Raw genomic sequence first — 22,449 nt, 5'->3', positions numbered from 1 at the left:
GACAGAACAGGAACTTCTCCCAGGAGACCCGGGGCTCAGGTGGGAACGCTTGTCCCTCTTCTGGCCCATTTCCTTATCTGTACAATGTAGACGGAGGCTGCAGTAGGATCTATCATGACTGAATCAAGGCAACAGCACTGAGTGTAAGGGAGGATTGAGAAGATGCTGTCCTCTCCTGGGAGCATCTAGAAGGATGCAGCCATCACTGAGAGTCCCTTCTGTGCCCTGGGCACACCCTGCAGGGAAAGCCTAGCTCTCAATTCTCCTGCAGGCCTCTTACTACCCTGTATCTCAGAGCCAGGCTCCATCACAGTTTAGCAGTCTCATGACACCTCAAATTTGTGGATCAGAAGGTTCTCAGAGAGGAACCCTTCTAGGAAGGGAGCCCAGAGAACAAGACACTGCAGGGCAGACCCTGAGTTTCCTCACTGTGTGGAGATCCAGCTGGCAGGGCTTTGGAGGGATCTGAGGGGGTGCAGGAAGCAGGGCTATAAAACCCCATACTGTCCATTACACTCCACATGCCAGAATCTGGTATGTAAATATTTTGAGGGTTAGCAGCTCCAGGGCTAACCTTCCTTCTAGCTGGATATATGCATTCTCTTTAGGGGCTCTGTTGAGTACCGGTTCCACCTGAGTTTCAGGGTGTGCGGGTCCCAATGGGCAGGGACAGATCCCCTTCTGAGATTCAGGGCTAATGTTCTGATGGGGAAGGGCGCTGTCCTTCTCACTCTCCGGCCAGTTCTTGTGCTAAGCCTGGCAGCACAGCAAGGGGAGGGGGCCCAGGCTGTTACCATTGGAACTCCGGTGGGGGATAAGCTGCCAGCTTCACAGGCAGCTTCACCAGCTCGTCTCCGGCCGTGGCTTCCAGGACAGGTCCTTTGAGCCAATCGACACTGATGAAGGGCTTTTCTGCCAAACAGGAGGCAAAAGTGTAAACTTGGGGCTGAGCTACCACCCACCAGGCTTCCCAGCCTCCCGCTACAGATGGGAGCTTGCCTTGCTGTCCAGCTGGGTAGAAGCTGGGCAGGGTTTCCCCTCCCAGCCCTTCCTTCCTTTTGGCTGGCCCCTGCTGCTCAGGTGCGTCATGACCTCTGACCCACACTGCACAGGGACACTTGTTCTCCAGGCTCCATGATACTGGACCCATCCCATCTCATGCCGGGCACAATGACCTCAGCCTCCCAGATCATACCATGCACAATGACCTCCGTGCTTTCCCGGAACCGCTGAATGCCGTTGTTGGCCTCACACACGTAGGGGCCCAGGTCATGCTGGCTGACATTGTGGATGGTCAGGATGCTGGAGAGTTCTGTGTGAGTCTGCTGGGAACGCCGCTCAGGTACCCACTTACCCCGCTCTGCCTGTCACACCCAGGGGAAGCCCAGGATCAGCAGGCAAGCAGGGGGCAGACCCGAGCCAGCAAAGGCACACACCCCTGCCCAAACACTAGTAGCTCTGGATGCTCAGCCCCCCGAGTTTGCTTGGGGATGGAAAACTTCCCCATCACATTTGGGTTCCCAAGTCTGTATCTCCTCCACACAGGGGCCCAGGATGTGCCAGGTACAGGTAGCATGGGCATGGTGAGTCCTAGCGGTGGTGCTGAGGACAGGGCAGTGGGAGGGAGGTACCTGGCAGAGCTGCTGACCTCACCTGCTTCCCTGGATAATCCCAGTCGAAGGTGACACCCGAGTTGAACTCAGCCCACACCGTGCAGTTCAAAACCAGCTTCTCTCCAACCAACAGCTCCAGTGACTTCTTTGGGAACAGCTGGATGTCATAGAGCTCATTGCCTGGTGACACATACAGTGTCACCTCCCACACTTCTCATAGGATCACACACAGAGTGCAGAGGAGTGGGTGATAAGACCATCTGTGATGCTAACAGCCCCGTGACTGGGAACCGGTGGCACAGGGTTGCCGTATGTCTGCCCTGTTCTTCTAGGGGCAGAGAGAGCGGTAACTGGGTGAGATGGGAGTGGCAGCCCCTACCTGTGATGTGCACGAGGAAGGGATTGGAAAGGAAGTCCTGGTCACCCCAGGTGGTCTCGCATTGCACGTACAGGGCATCCCGCAGCAGCAGTGTGGGTACCCGCATGCCTCGGCGGTCATCCCACAGCACCTCCTGCCCATCAGGGTGCAGCACTGAGCTTTGCTGGAGGGACATAGGGACTGTCAGCTGCCTGTCCCAGGGATGGCACGGGAGGGTGGGCTCCTGGGGTGAGGTTGGGAAAGGGAACCGTACCGAGCGCAGTGTGATGTTGAGGCCAGGGATGGACACCAAGCAGGGCACCCACATCGAGTCCTTCCTGTTGACCAGGAGTGTGTCCGGTTTGTTGATGAAGGGCTGTTCGAAGTCTAAGGAGATGGAGTAGGAGTTGGGTAAGGCAGTGGCCGCCCAGGGAGTCGTGGGCTAGGGCTGGGGTGGGGGAAGTATAGGGGAGCCACATGGGTCAGGGTGGTGAAGTTCTAGCCTTCTGCTCTATGTGGAGCATAGTAAGGCCCCATATTCACTCCTGACAGCCTGGTGTCAGCAGGCTGTGCAGAGGCTCCAGCTACTCCCTCCAGGACCCTGCCCAAGGCAGGCCTCACCTCTTACAAACACATAGGTGCTGGCAGCCGTGGTGCCCTCAATTCTGGCCTTGATGTACTTGTAGTAGCAGTGGTAGCTGCCCGTGTTGTTGGCGTGGGTCTGGGCCAGCAGCAGCACCTTGCAGTAGGGCCTCGCTTCTGTGCCTTCACAGTCTCGCACAACCTGTGTATCCTCACCGTCCTTCCCACCTGTGGTCAGTACCTCTTGTGCCCCTGGCCAGGTCCACTCAAGGGGGTGCTGCCCCCTAGCAGAGGATAGTAGAAGTGAGGATCTCTCCATCCGGGTTTTAGCCTAGAGCCACAGTCTCCAAGGAGCCTCCCGCAAGGGCTAAGAGCTTTGCCCATCATCATCTCTTCCCAAAGAAGGGCAACCCAGGCTTGGGCTATATTCCGCAGATCCACTCCCTGAGCCCTTGACTCTCTGCCTAGTTCTTGGAGCTATGAATGGGCAGGCTGGTAACATAAGCCTTCTCCAATAGCTGGTCCTGTGAGGAGGCTTTGGGACCTCAGTGGTAGGCCTGGGGCTAGGGACAGGTGGTCAGGAATGGGTATAGGTGACCTGGAAGAGGTTTTAGGGGAGGCTGGGTGCCTCTCTGAGGGGCTTCTGGGAAACCACGCCCTAGGACTCCCTCTCAGCCTCTAGGCCTCTGTTCTGGGGAGTAGGAGCCTTCGGGTTCTTCAGCCAGCCACCTCTTGTCCCAGTCTGGGGCAGCCTTCATGGACTGCCAGGTAGGGAGGAGCCAGTACCTGCAGGATATGGATAGGCTGTTCCCGGTGTCAATGACATATGACTCCTCTGTGATGTTCAGGGTTGGAGGGGTCATGGAGTAACCATTTGCCAGGCCTGGGGTGAAAGACAAGGTTACAGTGGTGCTACTGGGGTCACATGACTGCCCCGGCACTGTCCAGTCACGCTTGGGCCTTCTGGGAGGTTTCCCCAAGGCAGGGCTAGCCCAGTGGCTTCCAGTCAGCATAGCCTTGTCTCCCCAATGTGTAGTCTGACTACAGCATCAACCCAAAGACCCCACAACAACTGCCAATCTCCACCACAAAACTGTCCCTTGCTCTGGTCGAGGCCACTGGTCCCCATCACAACCCTGTCTCCGTCCACAAATGGAGCCCAATCCCAACTAACTTTGACTGCTGCCCTGACCTCTGACCCTAAATGAGCTGAGTTGCCAGCAGGAAGCAGGAAGAGGAGGAGCCTCCAGGTCTCCTCCTATGGGGTGGGGGGAGCAGGGTACTGAGGAAGAGATTTGGAGTGTGAAATCCACCACGGCTCTGCCTGAGACCCCCCTTCCTTCCTGAATCCGTATCTACTGCTTATGAGGGGTTCATGCATCCCAGACCCATGCTCTGCCCGTGACCTTGCCCTCTCCCAGGCCCCAGACAGTTCCTTTCTTCACAGTTTCTAGGCTCTACCAGCTTCTCTCCACTCTGCCTGACTGTCTGAGCCTCCTCTGGGTTTTGCCTGCCCAGGTCTCTTCCACATCTTCAGGCCTTCCCATGGTGCTCCTCTCCAGATGCACAAGTGGACTTGCTTTGGCTGGTGAACCCACCTTCAGCCTTCCATGCCTCGGCTGATTAGGTGAGGTCGCTCTGCTCTACAGGATCCCACCTCTGTGGCTCACATAGTTCTGTACCAGCATCCATCTCCTAGTAGGCATGCATGTGCACATGCACATATGTGTATCCGCACATGTGTACAAGTGGGGTCTTCTGTGTACACACATCTAGTTGTATCTGTGGGCCTGGGTGTGCAGATATGCATCTCTCTGAGTGATGTGTGGGGCTTTAACTGTGTGCACAAGTGTGCGTGGTTGTGCATCTCTGACAGGTTCTCAGTTGCATATACATGCACTCGAGGGGGTGGATTTCTGATGGGGGCAGTGGGGAGCAGGGCCTGGGGGAGGTCTGGCCCTGGAACTTTGGCAGATGCATCCTGCCAGGACCATCCTGAGACAACAGGAAGGGAGGACTGTGTGGCTGGAGCCCAGGGCTGTGTCCTGTCCCTTCCCCCTTTTCCCTGTCCTCCTGGGGTGGTGGTCACAGACCGCTCTCCTGCCCCAGCCCCTTTCAGTCCTACAGGCCCTCGGGGTTTGGAGCAGCAACTCAGGCTGTTTTGTTTCTCAGCTGGTTCTGTGGTCCCAGATTCCTTAGAGCTAGTGGGAAGTGGGTAGAGAGCCTAGAGTACCCCACTATGGATGGCTCTACACACCCTGACCACAAGCCACCTAACCAAGTGGTATGGTGCCAGGAAAACACACTCCAGACATCCTGGTCTCATTGCAGCATCATGTGGACAACAGGACCACCAGTCAATACCCACTGGCTTCTCTCTTCTGGTTACAATTTGGAACTATTTTCCCTCTTCTGTCCCATCACCTCTCAGCCAAACTTATTGGGACCTTATTAAGTATCTAGTCCCATGGTGCAGTCAGGGAAACTGAGGCCTCAGCTGGACGGAGGCTCTGCCCTATGAAGGAGCTACTTGCCCACTCACCAGCTGCTGTGGCTGTTGCCAAGGCCTCCATTTGTGCTCAGCTCTTGATACGCAGACTAGTAGCCCTGGCCTTAGGAAACAGCTTTCTTTGAGGTTCTGAGATGAGAAGTGTCTGGGCTCTGCAGATTGCTCTCTAAATGGGTGGGTACCTTGTGGGAGCCCGTTCTGGGGTTCCTCGTGGCTTTACCCAGCAGGTCCGAATAGAGGATGATCAGGACCACGGGCCTGAGTGCAGGTGTCTGAGATGGTCTGCACTTGGCTGTGCTGGGGGAGGAGGTCTTTTGCTCCACCCCTTGGCGTCTCTATAAAAACCCTGGACCAGAGACAGTCGGGGCCCGTTGGAATAGGTTCCAGGGCCTCTCGAGGCTATCCTTTATTTTCTATCTGTTTATCTCCGCAAGATTCTCCGCTATAAATCCTTCTATCTAATATTTCCTGCTGCTCGCACTCAAGAAAACTCTGGGAAGCTGTGGGGGTGGTGGGTAAACGCCCCACAGTACCTCACCTTCTATGTATGTCATCTGGGTCTGAGTCTGAGGAGACGTCTACTGTGTTGGGGAGAGAGCTTGCAGAAGGCTCAACTTTAGGGCTTGGAGGAATCCCAAGAGGGTCTATGTGGAGCTAGGCTTTGAAGTCGTTTTTCCCCCCTCTGCTAAATACTGAAAAAATGAATAAGGCAGTGCTAGGTAAACAGCTGGGCAAGCACATGAGTGATTGAGAGGACAGTGGTCTATGACCTGAGCTGCAAAAGGAGGAGGTATGGTGGGCATGGGTCTTGACCTGTGAGAGATCTGTCCCCTCCTGATGGCCCTGGTGGAGGTCAGGGGAAAGGTGACATGTGGTATATGAAGAGAGCTACCATGGCCAGTGCCCATCTACTTCAACCCCATTTAGGAGAGGGGACAATCCCCCAGTGAAGTTGGGAGTGTACATCTGTGCACACTCCTGGTAACGGCCAGCTGCAGGACTGTGGCAATTGGAAGCCCGGCTTTCTTTGGAGGCTTTTTTTTTTTTTTAAGCTTCTGAGGCACAGCAGAGGAGCAGTCCACCTGCTGGCTGCTCCTTGTCCCTCTGGCCTCAGTTCCTAAGAGGCACAGGGCATTGCAGCTCATCCGTCCTGCAGTCTAGGACATTCCCATTTCCTTCCCTTCTGGGGCTATCCCTCTTTAGTCTAGTTCAATATGCCCCTTCCCTAGGGAGCAGTCATCATCATTCAGGCTTCCGCCTTGTCCTCCTCGGGGCTCCTGCTATTAGAATAGTAATTAGCCTGAACTGCGGCTTTCATCTTCCTCAACTAAACGGGAGATGTACAACAAAGATTCAGAAGATGGGTGTGAAGAGTGGTTGGGGGATAATAGATGGGAAGAGGATAAGACAAATGATGGACCATCAGGTGAATAAATGGGATGGATGGGAGACTGGGCCAACAGAGGGATGAAGTACACAGACTGATGAGTGGATGAATGGATGGATGAATGGGAGAGGGTGGGAAGATAGATGGATGGGAAGAATAGAGCCTGAAGGAGCCTCCGTACTGTATCCCCCAGAGTAGGAATTCATCCTAATTAAGACTGTCCATCCTGTTTCCTCTTGCTTATGTGAAACCCGACTGAGGACACCACTTCCTCTGCTGGGTTCTCCTCCCCACCCCATGTTCCAGATGGAGAATGCCTTTTGGCCATTTCCCCTCCCTGTAGCAACCCCTGGAGGCTCATGCTTTTGATGGCACCATGTTCTCCCCACTAAAGCTGTCATCAGCTTCTCTCCTGCTCACTTCCTTTCATTCTCTGCTGACTATAGCTCCTGGCTCACCATCCTCCTCCCCACCCCAGCTCAGGCCATTCTCCATGACTTCAACATCCACAGGATGACTCACCCACACCCTCCCTCAACTTTGAGATCCTCTCCTCCTCTCCCTCTCAGCCACTGGCCTCCAGGGGTACACCCTGGATGTGGTCACCACCAGAAATCGCACCATCCCCGAATGCCTGTCACCTGGGTTTCCTTTCTTTTCCTTCCTCCTCTCTTTCTTGCTCAGGTGTTCTTATCCACCATTGATAAATTCTACATCTTCATCTGAAACATCCATTGCCCCATCTCCTCTCCTGGCTCTGCCCCTGTCCATAGCCTATCACTCTGATTGTCTTTTGCCTATAATCCTCTCTTCAAAGCCAGGCTACCACATGCCAGAGAAACTCAACCCTGCTTAGCGAAGCCCCTCACAATGGCCATGGCCCATTGATTTTACTTCTTGCAGACTGAGCAGGCTAATATGTCCAGAATGTTCCTTCCTCCCCAACTCTCAGCATTGACAAACAAGACATCAGATGGAACACTTTGCTGTTCTTCATCTGAAGCCAACACCTACCTCACAGAAGGGCTTCTGGAATTCCTGCTCTCAAACTACACTCACTGGTGTGCCCCAAACCCTAACTCCCTAGACCTAAATCTCACAGATAATTCCTTTATCTTCTTCTCTTCCCCCGCCCCCCGAGGGTTTCTCTGTGTAGCTTTGCACCTTTCCTGGATCTCTCTCTGTAGACCAGGCTGGCCTCGAACTCACAGAGATCCACCTGGCTCTGCCTCCCGAGTGCTGAGATTAAAGGCGTGTGCCACCACTGCCCAGCTCCTTTCTCTTCCGATATCTAGTCTTTCTCTATGGAAACACCTCCCATCTTCATACAAGAAACACAGAGAAACAATTCTGCACTTGCTTCTGGCTACTGTTCCTTTTTATATTCTCCTTTGTGGCCAAAACTCCCCGTCACACCCTCTTGTGCATTTCTGGGGTGAAGCCCCACATTTAGTGACTCTCATACCTCCGATTCAGAGGTCACTCAGGACACTTGCCGGTTCCCCTGACCCAGCTCTCTTTTCTTCTTTAGTCTCCTTGCCCTCCACTGCCTGCTTTTACTCTTCTTTCCCTATGCCCTCTCTTCTAAAGGCCCAGATAATTAAAAAGTCTTTATCTTCAGCTCAGACCACTTCTCTCAACTCAGCTAAAGGGGTCCAGATGCTCACTGGACTTGGCCCAAAGACACTCCAACTTTCATGCTCCTCATCTAAAGGCCAGACTCAGACTCTGTTGTCCCTGTCAGAGGTTCAGTCTTGGCGTCACCCAATGGGAACCATCATGGATGGTCACCTCCTTTTCCCTACTTCGTACACCATAATGCCTGGTAGGTCCCATGCTGTAGGGGACCAGCCCCCACTTTTACAACCCATGGTACTCTTGAGTATGGAGAAGTGAGAAATATTAACTAGAAGGGGATACCTAGACGATGAGAGGAAAGACAGAAGCATAGGATAGCCTCGGGAGGGCCTGGATCCTAATCCACCAGCCCAGAACTTTATTCCAAAGGGCTTTTTAATCACAGTGCCAAGGGGAGGAGCAAAGGACCTCCCCCTTGCTCGGTACAGCCAAGTGTAGACCCTTCCAAAAACCTGATTGGCCCATGGTCCAATCATCCTCGTTATGCAGACCTGCTGGGTAAAGCCACCAGGAAACGGAAATGGGCTCCAACACCTTGTATTACAAATTTGATATGTGCTCACCTGCTGGGGTGAGCCTGTAGCCTGCCAGCTACATTTGCCTCCAAAGTGGTCTCCTAGGCATGCTCTTGTCTTTCTCAAGATTTCCTCCATGCATTTGTTAGTAATATTAAACACACACACACACACACACACACACACACACACACACACACACACACACACACACACGGAGGGGCTGGAGAGATGGCTCAGTGATTAAGAGCACTGGTTATTTTTCAGAGCACTGGGTTTGATTCCTAGAACCCATATGCTGGCTCACCACCATCTGCACCTCCAATTCCAGGGGATCTGATTCTTTCTGGCCTCTGTGGGCACCAGGCATGCAAGTGGTACGTATATACATATCCATACACATAGAAATTACATATATTAAATATAATATAAAATGCACTTTATAATATATAATTACATATTATATGTCTGGGGTGTGTGTGTGTGTGTGTGTGTGTGTGTCACAATGAAGCCATATCACACATGACTTTGAATCTTTTCTGTGACTTCACACTGCCTTTCTGGGAAAATCCCAACTCCTGACAGAGGCCCGGTGCCTGTGCGCTCTGCACACATTCCTGGCCTCACGTCCACATCCTCCAACCACCACATTGTTTCGCAGCATGCCATGCTCATTCCTACCTTAGGGCCATGTCTGTCCTCTACACAAGTTTCCTCCTCATGCTCTGCTTATCTCCAGGCCACAGCTTAGATGCCATCTCCTCACTTTTACAAAACCCAAGCTCCTTCTTGGAGCTCCGTTTCAGGCTTGTGCTTGCTTATGACGAATTGTAATCATTTGTTTGTCCCTGCTTGCCACTGTCCTCCATTTGAAATAAGTTTCAATGGGTAGGGAACAAGATAATTCTCTTTTCTATCCCTCCCCATGCCTAGTTCAGCACCTGGCAAAATAAATACTTGACTAATGACTAAGTGGATGGGAGGACGGAAGGATGGATGAATAGCAGGACAGATGGATGAACAGACAGACAGGCAAAAGTGAGGAGAGATGGGTGAGGAGATGGATGGATGATTGGGTGGATGATGCATAATGGGTGGAAGGGCAGTTTGTTGTGGGAATAGACGAGTGGGTGAGCTGATGAATGGAAAGATGGACAGGTGGATGAATAGATGGCCTGGTAGATGGATTGATTGAAAGGCATGGTTGGAAGGGTGAGTAGATGGGTGTGTTGATGAACGGATGCATGGGTGGGTGGATGGATATATAGATGGATGGAAGACGGCTAAACGGATCTCGGCGTTATTCCTTTGGGCCAGAACTATGTAGGAACTTGCTGCTCTTTTGCAAAAGGTGCTTCCAGGTTTGAAGGGGCAGGAGAACCCCAGACTACTCAGCATCTGAGCCCATTTGGGCCCGAGGGCTGCTGTGTCCAGAGGCTCTGTGACTGCCCAGCCCCCACTGCAACCCTGAAAAGGGTGCATCCTTCCTGCTTGGCTGTTGTCTGTCTCTGCTGTCCTTCCTTTCCCGCAGCAGGAAGCACTGTCATCCTGGCCTCTGCTGCGCTCCCCCTGCCTTCCTGTTCCTGACTCGGGAACTGGCTTCTTCCTCCCCCTGGCCAGCAGATCCCTGGCCCCCAGGGCTGCAGCAGAGCAGTAGAGGCAGACGCCAGGCAGGGGTCAGTAAGGCCAGAGTGCATACCTCCTCTCTCCTGTGCTGTCAGCAGCCCTGGGGGCACCCGCCAGCCTCGGGTCACGGAGACCCTGGCGTCAGGCTCAAGAGACTGTGGTGCAGCCACTCCCAGGGCAAAGCTGGCATCTAGCTGAGGGTCAAGCAGGTGGTACGGAAATCTTCTGGCAGATAAGTGTTGGGCCCTGGCCAGGCAAAGGGGCAGCTGGCCTGGCTATTGGCATCTCACTTAGTACTCACAACAGCCTTAGAGGGTGGGGAGGAGCCTGAATCTAGTCAGTAAGGAGGAAATTGAGGTGGCAGGTAGAAGTTTCAAGGCAGCCCAAATCTAGCTGAGCATCGGTCCATCCCCGATTTGGAGCCTAAGGCAGTCGGCAAAGATCCTCCATCCAGAAACTAGTGCTTCCCCCCTTTCTCTGAATCCCTCACCTAAAGCCTTAGAGATCCACCCCCCTCCACACCTTAGGAAAGCCTATTCAGGAAGCTGTGTGGTCCTGGGACGCCAGCTTCCCCTCACTCTCTTTTCTGCTTCCTGTTCATCTATTTCTTTAGTTTCATGAGCCAGTTTACAGCCAGCAAAAACCTTTAAACCACCAATCATTTCCCCCTCCTTTTCTTTTCAGACAGGGTTTCTAGCCAAGTCTATCCAAGTCTAGTCTTAAATGCTCTGTCCTCCTGCCTCAGCCTCCCAGATGCTGTGATTACAGCATGTACCTCCATCCCCAGCCAAGATGCATTTTCCAAAGCATCTGCCCAGAGGGACAGGGGAACCTCAACCAAACACAAGAGCTGCTGAGAGCTAGTGCGGATTCTTCCTCTACCATGGCTGTCCCTGGTTGGGTGTGCTCCTGAGTCCTACCCAGGCGGGTCAAGAGAGAGGATGATGAGAAAATACGGAGGGTGCTAAGGATGTCTATAGAAAGGGCTCCGAGACAAAGAAGTCTGGAGCCAAGGGAAGGGAAAGTCATCTACTTGATGAATGTGCCCAGGAGCTAGGCGAGGACTCCAGAGGGTGAAAAGTGTTGGTCTTCTTTGCAGGGCAGGCTGGGGGGCGGGGTCTGGGGAGCTGCTGAACAGGTCCTTGGATATGGCATGATGGAGTGAGGCACCAATGGGCACACCTTCGACACCCCTCCTCACCCCTCATCCTAACCCTCTCCATCCTTTCTCTCTTCCTGTCTCTCTGAGCACTGGCCTGACTCCTCAATGTCCAGCAGCCAGCCTCCTTGGCCTCTAGCCTACTTCTAAGTATAGAGGGACATTGCTGCTTCGGGGCCCTGCCCCTGACTCCCATAGGCCATCTAGAGCTGTGGAGGTCCTCAGGCTGGCTTTATTTCCCGAAAGTCCTTATTTCTCCACATTCCGGCTGAGTATATGAGGCCGGCTTGGCTTCGGGCAATGTCCTCTGTCCTCCTTGTCTACACCTGAAGAATTTCTGCTGCTCCAAGGCCTCTCCAGTGTCCTCAGTAGGGAGGCTTAAAGGAACGCCTGCAGCCCAGCTCTGACCGGAAGCTCCAGGAGGGTTTGTGTCATGTGATGGTGCCTAGAGTTGGGGTGTGAGCAGCTCACATCTCGGTCCTCAGGTCCACTATGACTGACAGGGAATGATATCAGGATCTTTGCCCCCAGGCTGACTTGGAAAACAGGCTTGTCCATGTCAGGGTGACATGCTCTCTCTTATGCCGCCGTGCCCAGGAGGACAAAGATGGCCAGGCTGTCGACCACAGACAAGCGGTGCTGGAATGTAATGGGGCATAGCTGAGTGGGTGGAGCTCAGGATCTAGGGTACTGTTCTCAGGGTTGCCCCTGCGCTCACCCTGGCACTGAGCCTGTGCGAACACCTGGCAGGGAGATGGCAGGTGTGTTCTCTCCTGAGCTGGCTGACATCCTGTGCCTTCTGACCTCAAGGGTCGAGTGGCCATCAGTCTCCCATTTCCCATCTGTAGGACAGGAGATGCCAGGGCTCGAAGGTGCTGCCCTGGGTATGCTTGGAGTTGGCTGGTTCTTCACCTCAACTGCCTGGATCAGATTTTACCCCCCCCCCCCCCCCCCCGTCCCCTTGTGAGATGATGGTTCCTTCTAAGATTACTGCGAGTGGCAGATCACAAATACCGCAATACATGCCCAGAACCACTACAAGTTTAGAATAAACTGTGACTGACTCATTGCTACCATCTGCCTGCTGAACGCTCGGCTTATGCTGCTGTGCCTGCTAGTCACTCTGTGTTGAGTTGGAACAGGCAGGGAGGGGGTTGGGGACGGCCTTGCTCAATGGGAGCCAGGGAGGGTGTTCGTGTGAGCTCATCTGGGGTTTGTTGGCCTGATAGGAAATGACTTTGAAAAATCAGGTAGATAAAAGAGAGAGAAAGAGAGAGAGAGAGAGAGAGAGAGAGAGAGAGAGAGAGAGAGAGAGAGAGAGAGAGAGAGAGAGAGAGAATGATGTGGGTGATAAGGCCATAGAAAAAGGTCCTGCTTACTGGATACACCCTCTCCTCTGGACAGCGGCATATCTTGGGGACTTCAATCCTGTTCTGTGCCCCCCGACCCTCCCCAACAGCTCTCCTGCATTTCTGCCCTGGTGGGACCCTCAGACCCAGGCCACGCCTAACATCGGCAGGACACACAGGAGCCTGGGAACACGTGAGCGTCCACTCATCTGCTGAGCGAGAATTGAAAGCACGCACTTCCTGGGGTTGGCAAGGATGTGAAGAAGCAGTGGCTCACGCAGCAATAATCAAAAATGTTCACACACTCTGACCCCCAAATTCTGCTTATACCAATACATCCTGTTACAACAATAAAAGCAAATGCCTGTTTAGCACTTTCGGTGCGCCAGTGCGTTACCACGCTGCTCACACACCCTGTCCATCCCCGTTTCTGTGCTCCCCGTGCCAGTTAGGTACGGTTATCACCACCGTACAGAAGCCCTCGTCTCTGAAACTGAGGCACTTGCCTGAAATTTCACAGCTAGTAACAGATCGCCTCTGGGGACAGGGTTACGCCCACTTTCGTGGATGTCAGTATGTCTTGCACGTCTGCAGTTTATGAAAGGAGAACCAGTTTTCTCCTGTCAACCGTGGCATTACTGCTCACCCTCTGCTTAGGCTGGTGGTCCGATGATGGTCATTCCACCAATTGTCAGTAACCATACATGTCCACACCACACCTGTTCTCAGAGCTGAAGCAGCCTTTGTAGAGTGAGTAGGAGCTTGCTCACCCAGGAAGAGGCCATCAAAGACCAGGTCCCGATCCCTCTTCTCCTTATCACGCCAACATTGAATTTTGCATTCAGAGTTCAGATGCCCTGTAGGGCTGACCTCTCTCCATCCTCTCTCCTGTCCACTAGGCTGTCTGGACTAGTTCAGGGTACCAGTCTTGGACCAGCATATTCTCATCTGCCCAGCGGTCAGAGGATCTTCCTAGAACGCAACTCCCTCTCCTGATGAAAATATCTTGTGCCTCCCTTCTGTTTGGTGCAATTCGGATGCTTTTGGCTTCCTGGTCACCCACATTGCCCCTCTCTAAACCTGGAGATGCTGTCTTCCCTGTGTTGTCTTTGTGTGACAATCTCTTCCTCTACTCTGATTTCAGTATTAGCCCAATGCCCCTGCCCCAGGCTCCCTTCACAGGACCCCCACACTTGTTTGCAGCTTCTTGGAAAGTTTGGTTTCTCACACTTGACAATTCCTTAGTTCAAGACTGGGGGCTTTCACTTGTCTTGATTGTGGCAGTCTCAGAGTGTTCCTGTGAGATGAAATGTTCTTTTTGAATGATTCACCCATGGCTGCTTTGGGGAACACTTCGTATTACATGGGCACATACAGGGGGGAGGGAGGTGGCACCTGGCAAAGTGGAGATGCCATACACTGAGGTGTGCACCTCAGGCCCAGGCTAGACCTGGGGGAAATATAATGCCCAGTACTGTTTGGGGGCATGCTGGGGACATCCAAGTGACAATGTCTGAGGGGTCAGACACTCAGGAGTCCACCTGCCCTCCTCTCCAGTGCTCCCCTACCTGCTCTGCTTACCCCCTACCTCTTTGGCTTCTTTGTCATCTGGGACCAGACATCTGTCACTTTTTTCTTGTAACCAATTCACCCTTGTGGCCTTAATTTCCAAATCTCCAAAATGGGCTCAATGATGCTTACCTACATCACAGGGGTAAGCTCTCCATACACTCTGATGTGAAGTGTTCTGATGGATCATTTATGCTGAGGTCACATAGCTCTTTCCTAGACACTCTGTGTGTGTGTGTGTGTGTGTGTGTGTGTGTGTGTAAGGATGTGTGTGCTTGTGCACACTCATATGTACTTGGCATGTGGCTTAATACAGATGATCCTCCACTTGGGAGAAGCTACAGAAGCTTTGAAGCTGGTACTCTGGGCTCTTTCTAAGCCCCACCTGGAAGCCTGGAATCTGTACCCCTGGGCACGCAGAGAATGGGAATGAACCCGCCCACCCTGGCGGACTCCTGCAGTGGAACAGACTTCTGGAGCTTCTAGCAGCCTTCCAGGGGTCTGTCTGGAGCAGGAAAAGGTCAGTAGTGGGTTAGGGATGCAATGGGTGTAGTCTGGGTGCCTGCAGGGTTAGGTGTGTGCAGGCTGGGTGCCTGTGAGACTAAGTGGGTACAAACTGGGACCTGTGGGGCTAGGTGGGTGAAGGCTGGGACCTGTGGGGCTAGGTGGGTGAAGGCTGGGTGTCTCTTAGGCCAGATGCCCTTGGAATCCAGAAGGAAGAGTCTGCTCCACTAGCAGGAGCCGATGCTTATGTTTGGGGGCTTCTGGGAGTTTTAGATCTGTGTCTCAGAGATGTCCCTTGGGGAAACACCATGGCAAACATCTGGCAGGTGCTGGACATCAAGAGCCAGGGATGAGGTTGGGAGTATAGGCTGTCTCTATATTCTGTTGGGGTGCTGAAGGGGATGAGGGGACTCTAGCACGTGCTGACCTCTGAGCACTGGGTGGCTGTGATATTGCTAGTTGTGCCAACCAGTTGCCCTGGACACCCCTGGGGCCAGGTCTCTGCCCAGTGGCTGGCAAGACAAGCCACTTTATCACACAATCCAGCTGGCTCAGAGGTGGCCCCCCAGCGCTGCTAAATCGGGGCCACCAGCTCCTGCCTCAGGAAGAGGGAAATGCAGGCAGGATGTCCTCTCTTGTGGCCGACAAGTCCTTTCCCATGAACCCCTGCTGACCTTGCCGGCCACGTGGCAGGGGGCTCCCCCACTTGCTACCAGGACCTGCTCCCGCCTGGGCCTGGCCATCAGGGACAGGGTGGCAGGCTGAGGAGCAAGAGCAGAGGGGTGTGATTGCTATTGGCACCGCCCAGCGGGGCAGGGCCGGAGCCCTGAGCCTCTGAGCTGCCTCCAGCAGAGTGCCCGCACCTTCCTGCTCCCAGACGTGTCCCCACAGTGTGACCGGAAAACTGAGATCCCAGAGGAAGCCAGTGTCTGAAAAGGACCCGAACTCAGCCATCCCTGGCTCTGGCTGGGACATGCCGGCTGCTTCTCTATCAGAGATGTCCTGGCAGAGTGCAGGAGGGTCTCTGGACACATCTCCCCACCTGCCTTTCACTCCCAAGAAGCTTCGCAGAAGCTGTGGGGTGGAAGCCAGACCGTGGTGGAGAGACACCTGACCGGTAGGGGAAAACACCAAACAATAAGCCAGACACAGAGAACGTTCTTCCTTCCCTCCACGGGGTTGTGCTCAGGTTCCCCCAACTTTCCTTCCTTATCTGACCCGGCTGCACGAACTGGCGTCTTCCAGAAAAGTCAAATGGATGCCTCCATCTGGAGATCATGTTTCTCCATGCCTTTTCCTCCTCCCAGAGTCCTCCTCAGATGCATGACCTTATCATCCACCTGTTTGCTCAAGCCGGAGTCCTGGAGCACAACCTTGCCCCTTCTCCCACTCACTTGTAGGTCCCTGCCTCACCTGGACAGCCAGCCATCTGTTGCTGCTGGCTCCTGTCTTCTCCCCTGTACTCCCTATCCAGCCGCCCCAAGCCCTGGCGAACCTCAGCTGACCATTCACTTGTCTTCATCTGCGCATTCCTATCTCTGGGCCTTGTATGAGGGCCTCCTCACCCTGCTTAGAACGTCCTTTCCTGGCATTCTGCAGATCCCCCCCTAGAATCCCCTAGATAAGTGGTTCTCAACATGTGGGTCATGACCCCTTAGAGGGTCCAATGACTCTTTCACAGGGGTTGCCTAAGACCCTCTGCATGTTAGCTATTTACATTACGATTCATAACAGAAGCAAAATTACCGTTATGAAGGAGCAATGAAAATGTTATGGTTAGGGATTACTATAGCATGAGGAATTGTATTAAGGGGTCGCAGCCTTAGGGAGGTTGAGAACCACTGCCCTGGATAGAAGTCACATGTCTTCCTGTGCAGCCCACAGGCAGCAGCTGGGTCTCTCTGAGCGCTTTCACCCCACACTACAGACACCCAATGCCACATCAGAGTGCCTACTAGTCTGGCACCTGGGAACCCCTGCAGGAAGGGGTCATGCCCTGTCCTTTCTGCCACGCTGAGCAGGTGACGCATGGCTGTGGCTGCACAGAGCACGTCTCCTTCCCTGAGACACTAGGGAGATCGCCAGGCTGTCCACCACACCGTCCCAGGCCTGGCTCTGAAGAGGGATCAGGGTCCTTTTTGCTACATTGGTTCTGAGAGACACTTGTATTTCAGCCCCCAGAGCTCTGAGCTAGGCCCAGAAGGCCATGGGCACTTGCAGACCTCGCTATCCTGGACCTGGGTCGTACCTAAGAGCAGGGATATCAGAGAGATAGGTGACCATGCTTGATGTAGACCATGGCAAGTCAGGGCATCCTTAGGTGAAGCCACCACAGCTGCCCAGCAGTCTCCTGGTCCCCAGCTGTCGTACCCCCGTACCCCTAGTCTTGAGATAAAGTTTCTTGAAACTGCCATCTGCCCTTTCTTTCTTTCTTTCTTTCTTTCTTTCTTTCTTTCTTTCTTTCTTTCTTTCTTTCTTTCTTTCTTTTCTTTTCTTTTCTTTTCTTTTTTTTTTTGGTTTTTCGAGACAGGGTTTCTCTGCGCAGCTTTGTGCCTTTCCTGGAACTCACTTGGGAGACCAGGCTGGCCTCGAACTCACAGAGATCCGCCTGCCTCTGCCTCCTGAGTGCTGGGATTAAAGGCGTGCGCCACCACTGCCCGATGCCATCTGCTCTTTCTACAGGGCCACTGCTGGGGTGAGACTTAAGGGACTGGATCAGGACACCAAGCATCGAAGTCCAGCCCAAGTCTAAGAAGCCCCTCTGTGTCTACCTGCCCGCCCACAATGCATGCAGAAGTATTGGCACTGAGTGGGAGAAGGGAAGGCTCAGGCCACAGCTCGAGGACTTCAGGGCACAGATAAGAGGAAAGCGTGAGTCTACTGCCTTTGAGGGCTTCATTTTAGGTTTCCTGGCTTCACACAGATCTCCTGCTCTGGCGTGCCCGCTCTTAGGGGATTTTCTTTCTGTGCTCTACCACTGAGCTGTACACCCCGCTCTCTGCACTTGGGGCTTCATGGTCCTGCAGCAGCATACCTCACCAGGCTGGGAGAGCTCCTGGGTCTTCTCTGACCCAGCAGTGGGTGGAGCTAGGCACAGGACTGGGGAGGCTTGATCTCCATTTCCATCGGCAGCCTCCTCCGTACACTCCCATCCATCCTAGGACACCCTATCGAGCTATCTCCTTCCGTTCACAGCCCATGTGGTCAGAGTCATGGGTGTTTACCTCAGTGAACAGCACCCCCCCCCCCCATTTCCATTGGCCTCTTCTGGTCCTCACATCCTTACAAAGTACCTGTCTGTTAAGACATCCCTTTCCTTTCAGGTCTCTTACCCCAGGATTCCAGCAGTGGGGAGGGGAAGAATTTGTGCCGCTCGCATTCCAGACAACCTAACCTCCTAGAGCCTCAGATACCTTACTCGGCTGAGTGTGGGAGGCCTCCTGGGCACAGCAAAGTCTCATTTCTCACCCTTCTTGTCCAACCAGAGGCCCATTTACTTCTCCCACACACTCAGTCATTTCACAACACATCCTGAACATAGGTAAGAAGCCTGGTCCAGGGCTGGGTGCAGTGGAGCAAAAACCAGCAAAGGGCCAGTCCCTCATCATCCTTCAACGCCAGTCACATCTCCCTCAGCTTCCCTGTCTGATGGATGGTACAGAGTGGAAGCTGAAAGCAAGGCTCCAATAGCAAAACTGGCATTGATTAGTTCCCATCCTTCCCACGCCTGAGGACCTTGCGTGCGACGTTACACGATTTCCCCATATATAAAACAGGTCTCACACTCTGTGGGAGTAAGAGACGAAGCGTGCAAAGTCGATTTCTATGGCATACGAACATGCAGGTTTCTCTCTTTCTCCAAAGCCTCTCAGCATTCCTCCAATCAAGCATCGGGGCTCTGTGATGACCCTGCCACCCTGGATTTCCAGGGACAGCGAATCCTGAGCGGATGCCCCCTCATTCCATGCCTTATCCCCAGTGCTTCCTTCCTGGCCCCTCCTCGCAGCCACCCCGCTACTCTTCAGCACCTCAGAGCCAAGCTCTCAACACAAACTTGAACCTGCCGGTCCTGTGCCCAAGTATCGCTCTTTGCAGCCTCTGCCTTATGGTTCAAGTCTCCTGTCCCTTCTGACTCGGAGATCCCCTCAAATCCCAGGAGCCCAGGCCTTTCATCGCGACGCGGATCGGTCTGGAGTTGCGGACTCAAGAGTCGCCTTAGGTTTCAACTTGCACCTAAGATCACCTGGGATGGCGCTAGTGTGGGGTGCCTGGAGTTGGGTGCGGGGTGGGGTGTCCCGAGTCCTCAATCCCAGCCCGGGAGAAGGTAGACGCCCGCCCGGAGCGCCCTCTTGGGGACCTCGGGGGACCGACCTCCAGCGCAGACGCAAGGCGTCGGGAAGTGCGCACCCAAGTGCGGGGTCGGGCGGGGATCAGTGGGGAAATGATTCACGCTGGAGGATCGGACCCAGAGGCGGTGTGCCCCGGACTCCCCAGAGAGCGAGTAAGGATCCGAAGGAGCCAGGCTAAGGATGTAGTTCACCACGGACCATAGACCAAGGACTGGGATCTGGCCACAGCCCCTCCACCCTGTCCGTGACCCGGCTGCAGTCCCCGCCCGTTCTTTCCTGCTCCCCGCGGTCCCAGCCCCCAGCCCCCGGCTCCCCCCCGGCTTTCCGGGCTCCGGAGGGCGTCGGTACACCCAGGCTCCCAAGCTGCCCGTCCCTCCTCCCGCCCCGTCGGTGCGGTCTCACCACTGGCCCCTGGAGCGCCGCAGCTCCCGGGCGGTTAAGCTGGGCTGGGGCTTGGGTTGTGGCCCGGGCGCTCACCGTGGAGGAGTCCGAGGCAGAGCCACAGGCGCAGGCTCAGTGCGGCGCCCGGCTGCATCTCCGGCCCCTGGGCGCGGGTGGGACCTACGCGGCCGCAGCTCTGGGCTGGGAGTGAGAGCGCGCGCCTAGGCGCCGACCGGGCGCGGACCGGGCAGCGGACCGGGGGCGGGGCCGAGGCAGCCCGGGGCGGGGCTCGGGGGGTGGGGGTGGGAGGAGGGTCACCGTAGCCTCAGCCCGCCCCTCGCCCCTCTCTGTTCCTTCCAGCCGGTCCGAGCAGAATACAGCCCCAGTACGGAGAGCGCCCACTTTGCGCAGTCTACGCCAAAGGCTCCCTGTCCCAAACTAGCCCCCGTCCTGGGCCACCGCGGGCGGGCGAGGCGCGCAGGTGACTGCACTGTCCCCCGGGCGCGTTGTGGCGTCGGGGAGTGAACAAAACCGGGCAGTGATGTTTTCCTGTATTTCCCGTCCATCAGTGAGCAAAGTGGCAACGAACATAAGGTTAAAACAGCTGTACGTTAAGTCTTAGCGAGCACCGTGCAGATAGTGTGAATGGAGCGCTGCAGGTAACTGCCTCCCCACTCCCTCTGGAGGACTGGCTTGTTCGCTTTAGCTTCCCCACCGAATACTTTTGCTCTGAGCTCATTCATAAGTCTTTTTTATCAGGTGACACTTCACTTTCTGTTTTGGCAAACGCTCTCGCACAGACTTCCTTTCTCTTTGTAGTTCTTTTGCTAGAATTTTCCTATTTCAAAATAAATTCGAATGACAATGACGATTTCAACTTCTGCTTTTATTAATCTGTTCACACTGTTCCCACGCTCCCCACTTCCCAGGCCTCGGTCATCCTTGCCAAAAATCAAGGCCAGACTGATGATGATGATGATGATGATGATGATGATGATGGCCGTTTTGAAGTCTCCCACTCTCAAGCACAAGAAAACTGAATAGGAATGAAACTGCTACTTATGTATGTTTTCAATGCAGGCAGACGGCGCTGACTAGTTTTTTAATTTTATTTAGCTTGTACTGGAATTCCGTTATGGTATTAATTGGCTTTTCCCTAACTGCCGCTGAGGCTGAACACATTTTTTTATAACTGGCCATTTGGGTTTTAAATCTTTTGCTCTAGCGCCTGTCGTTTTTCTTACCGATCTGCAAGGAGGCTGCTTTGTTGTTTTTAAATAAATTCTGTGTTTCCTTGCTTAGCCTTGTTTGTTGTGGCCATGTAACAGTTTACCTCATAATGTGAGACACAAAGTGACAATTCTTTCTTCTCTCTCTCTCTCTCTCTCTCTCTCTCTCTCTCTCTCTCTCTCTCTCTCTCTCTCTCTCCTTGGCTTTTCAAGACAGGTTTTCTTCTTGTAGCTCTGGCTGTCCTGGAAATAGCTATGTAGAACAGGTTAGTCTTAAACTCAGAGATCTGTCTGCCTCTGCTTCTGGAGTGCCGGGATTAAAGGCAAGTGTTTTTTGTTGTTTTTTGGTTTTATAAGACAGGGTTTCTCTGTGTAGCTTTGTGCCTTTCCTGGAACTCGCTTTGGAGACCAGGCTGGCCTTGAACTCACAGAGATCTGCCTGCCTCTGCCTCCGGAGTGCTGGGATTAAAGGCGTGCACCACCACCGCCGGGCTAAAGGCATGTGTCACCACACCCAGCTGCGAAAAGGCAACTCTTACCTCATTCTTGTTTGGGGAAATTAGGAGCCTGAAAGAGGCATTTTTGTGGTTCTTGATTGGGCTGTTAGCAATCTGAAGGTGCCATTGAATGGGCAGGCTTGGTGGGGGGCGGTGTCACTGTCACTGATGATCCGCTGGACAGGGCAAAGCAAGAAGTGTGGGGTGGGAGATAGTGTGGATGCCATCTTTGGGAAACACCTTGGTCACCGAGGTAACAAATCCCCTCTCCCATTCAGCATCTTATTTTTTATTCTTTTTGAGATAGAATATCATTCTGTCGCCTAGGCTGTCCTCAAACTCTTGGGCTCAAACAGTCCTTCTGCCTCAGCCTCCTGATGCATGCCACGGCTCTTCCTCACTCTTTATAGTTATCTTAGGACTGGGAGACAATGGTGGTATTAGTTCAGTGCAGCACCTTTATGAGTCAATCATTTTCCTTTTGGCTAGTGTCATTTATATACATTCAAAGAAATCTTTTTCTGTCTTAATATCACAAAGACATTCACTGCCTTTGTCACTGACAAATTCTCATTGTTTTTCTTTTACATTTAGACCCCCAGGCACTTGTAATGGCTGTGAGGTAGAGAAGGGTCAAGCTTACCTTCTTTTTCTCCGTAACCATCTGTGAAGCGACCATTCTTTCTGCATTGCTTTTCGTTTCTGCCTTGGCTGTAAACAGCATCTGTTTGGAAGGGACTGTTTCTGGGCTTTGTCTCGCTGTCAGGTTTTGTTCTGATCCACCCTGGTTGACCCTTTGCTTCATATCTGGAAGTATAAACCCTCCTAACTTACTCTTCAAAAGTGACTTCAGTTCTCTACAAGTTACACCTCCCTCCGTTCACATTTCAGACTCATTTCTGTCAGTTTCTAGACATTTTTGATATCCCGGGATACTGATTTAAATAATTAGTCTATCAGCAATTTGGGAAAGCTGACTTCCTTTCAACCCACAAGCATCGAATATTGTTCCATTTTAGGACTTATCCGCCAGTCACCTTTCATAGTTTTGTGTGTCAAGCTCTTGAACATTGTTAGACTTAGCCCCAGATAGTTAATATTCCTATGTATTTGAACAGATAAACATATGTGGACATTTCATTTTCTAATTATTTGCTGCTTTAATATGAAAACATTTGCTGTTT

The 22,449-nt window shown here is 53.3% G+C and overlaps 1 protein-coding gene across 1 annotated transcript in view; it reads right to left on the bottom strand.

Annotated features, from left to right (window-relative positions):
* The window catches only part of Flt4 (fms related receptor tyrosine kinase 4), a 46,230-nt gene extending 26,445 nt beyond the window's left edge, over positions 1-19,785 (bottom strand). The window contains exons 1-8 of the mRNA XM_016005624.3: positions 19,636-19,785; positions 3,340-3,436; positions 2,593-2,837; positions 2,246-2,358; positions 1,993-2,155; positions 1,654-1,793; positions 1,196-1,364; positions 795-912 (exon numbers count right to left, since the gene is read on the bottom strand). Of these exons, the coding sequence (XP_015861110.1) occupies positions 795-912; positions 1,196-1,364; positions 1,654-1,793; positions 1,993-2,155; positions 2,246-2,358; positions 2,593-2,837; positions 3,340-3,436; positions 19,636-19,693 (1,103 nt within the window). The 5' untranslated portion in view covers positions 19,694-19,785. The remainder of the gene's footprint in view (positions 1-794; positions 913-1,195; positions 1,365-1,653; positions 1,794-1,992; positions 2,156-2,245; positions 2,359-2,592; positions 2,838-3,339; positions 3,437-19,635) is intronic.
* Between the last annotated feature and the right edge of the window lie 2,664 nt (positions 19,786-22,449).

The sequence above is a fragment of the Peromyscus maniculatus genome, chromosome 8 (assembly GCF_049852395.1).
Source record: "Peromyscus maniculatus bairdii isolate BWxNUB_F1_BW_parent chromosome 8, HU_Pman_BW_mat_3.1, whole genome shotgun sequence".
In the NCBI taxonomy this organism is placed as follows: domain Eukaryota; kingdom Metazoa; phylum Chordata; class Mammalia; order Rodentia; family Cricetidae; genus Peromyscus; species Peromyscus maniculatus.
The sequence above is the reverse complement of the archived record's forward strand: the minus strand, read 5'-3'. Positions and strand labels throughout refer to the sequence as shown.